This window comes from Carlito syrichta, unplaced genomic scaffold (genome assembly GCF_000164805.1).
Source record: "Carlito syrichta isolate Samal-C Ts95f unplaced genomic scaffold, Tarsius_syrichta-2.0.1 Scaffold303183, whole genome shotgun sequence".
In the NCBI taxonomy this organism is placed as follows: Eukaryota; Metazoa; Chordata; class Mammalia; order Primates; family Tarsiidae; genus Carlito; species Carlito syrichta.
Window position 1 is genome coordinate 228,139 of NW_007247279.1, and position 2,305 is coordinate 230,443.

Consider the following 2,305-nt stretch of genomic DNA (forward strand, 5'->3'; position numbering starts at 1 on the left):
CGAAAGGCTTCACCCGCCCCGCCCGGACGTGGGCGAGCCGCCCGCCTGACGCTCGGGTCTGCTTGCGTTTTGCAGGATCCTGCCCAAGCTGGAGTGGCTTCCCCAGCCGCCCCTGGGACCGGGAAGTCGAAGGTGAGGAGAACGCCTGGCCGGCAGGCCCCCTCGGGAGTGGGAGCGGGGCGGCCTGTTTGGTGTTTTCTTCCGTAGCCCTGTTCCGGGAGAGCGCAGTTTTAATGGGCACAGTCATCCATCTATTTCCTGCTCTTTTTTTTTTTTTAAAGTTTCCCGCTATAGAAAGACATGACTTTTTGTTTACTTCCTGCTGCTGGATCGCACCGCCGAGGAGATCCTGCAGCCTTTGCAGACATTGAACCGAGCAGTCTGGTTCCTGAAGGTTGATGCCGTGGAGTAGTGGAAGGAACCGTGACGCAGGGTAGAAACCAAGGGGCTGTGTTCTGTGAGCTCCAGGTCCTCCACTGTGAAAAGACAGTTGAACTAGTCCGGTCTTACGGCCCTGTACTCTGTTTGGCGTTCAGTGGTTCGGAAAGATAGTGGCTTGCCGCTAAGGTTTGTCGTTGGGCTGCTGAGTTTCAGGCACTTGTCGAAGCCCTGCGTTCAGTTACTTGAGCCATTGCCTGCTGAGCTACGGTGTGGCTGGCCGTGTGCTCTTTGCGCTGTGGCCAGGCCGTGTCTTCTTAAGCTTTGGCCCCCTCCCCTCCCTCTTTCTCCAATTTGCTTTCTAAATAAATTATGTTTTCTAAACTAAAAAAATGAAAGCTTCATGGTAACCATGAGATAGGTTCTGTTGTTGTCTTCATTTTACAGATGAGAAAACTGAGACCTCAGGGGTGAAGCAATTTTCCCAAGTGGTAAAGCTTAATTTTTGTGTTAAAGCCCACCTGGTTCATTTTGCTGCTGTACTTATGCTTAAATTTTAATGTGACTAAACACTTCTTACAGCCTTGAATAGAATGAAATAATTTTACAGCTCTAAGGAATTTTGAGTAGCATTAGTTTTCTTCCTAAGTTTACAATTAAATCAAAACCTAAAAATGGTCAACTTATGACATTTGTGAGAGGATATGTGCTTTTTTTACATTTCATAGTAGTTCTGTAACTAATGTTTACGTTTTTAGTGTTTGCATAACTAATAATTATTGAGTTGTGGTTACATTTGCTGATTTTTAAAAATATGGAACAAAATTAGCATAGAGATTTCAGTAGAATGTGTTTATTTTTAGGCGGACATTATGTTTCTTTTTTGTGGTGTACTAGAAACATGAGTTTTAACAAGTTGGTAACATGACCACATCTTTCAGCTGGAAATACTGCCCAAGGAAGATCTCATCAAGTTTGCCAAGAAGCAGATGATGCTAATACAGAAAGCTAAATCAAGGTGTACAGGTATTGGGTTGAAAATATTCATTTTGACTACAGTCTCATTTAATCATGGAGAAAATGGGGGTTTTTTTGGTCTTCTAGTGATTCCAAATACATCTTAGGCTGTGTAGTAGAATGTTAAGTAACATTCTAACCATTTATTTCTGATTTATGTATTCTCTCACATCTTTAAACTGCAGTTACTTTTGAGTGATTAGAATAAAGTCAAGGAGAGGGATTTTTAAAAATGTGTTAAAGTTAGGCATTTTTTCCTTGATGTGGATTTTTAGATTCTTACAAGTAAAGCATTTTTTAAAGTCATTTGAAATAATAGAGACACACGGGAGTAAGCCCAAAGAGATAAAAAAGAATCCTCAAGTAAAGTAATAAAAGATTTCTATTCATGGAAATTTGAGGCATATTTATCTGCTGAAGTTGATTGATTCCCTATTTGGTTTCCTTTTCTTTTTAGTCCATAAGGAAAAAAAGATGTCTTTTTTTAGTATATGTGCGTGAGCTCTTGATTTCCATTGACTTTCAAATTTTAACTGTTTCGCCTAAGAGCCAAGATTTATTTACTAGAAAAGGTCAAATTACATTTTGGGAATTTGGATCATCCTGTGATAAAGAGAATACTTTTTTTAGGAGGATGTTCTAGGCTTGAAGTCTAGATATGTGATAATGAAATGCTCAGACTAACATTTATGCTTAATAAATGTTAATGTGGGGGTTTTACTTTAAGATTATATAGTAAGAAATACAGGTGAAATCATGTGATGTCTGGGATGTGCTTCACAATTATCAGGATGAGTAAGAAAAGCCGGCTGGACTTGGTGGCTCAGCCTGTCATCCCAGCACTTTGGGAGGCTGAGGTGAGTGGATGACCTGAGCCCGCGGGTTCAAGACCCGCCTGGGCAACTTGGCG

General features: G+C 41.2%; 1 protein-coding gene across 2 annotated transcripts in view; it reads left to right on the forward strand.

Moving 5' to 3' along the window:
* The first annotated feature begins 75 nt into the window (after positions 1-75).
* The window catches only part of GCC2 (GRIP and coiled-coil domain containing 2), a 72,108-nt gene continuing 69,878 nt past the window's right edge, over positions 76-2,305 (forward strand). The window contains exons 1-2 of one of the 2 annotated variants that reach the window (XM_008058006.1): positions 76-132; positions 1,320-1,404. In XM_008058006.1, coding sequence (XP_008056197.1) covers positions 1,368-1,404 — 37 coding nt within the window. In that variant the 5' untranslated portion in view covers positions 76-132; positions 1,320-1,367. The remainder of the gene's footprint in view (positions 133-1,319; positions 1,405-2,305) is intronic. The other variant, XM_021712322.1, reaches the window with a different exon arrangement.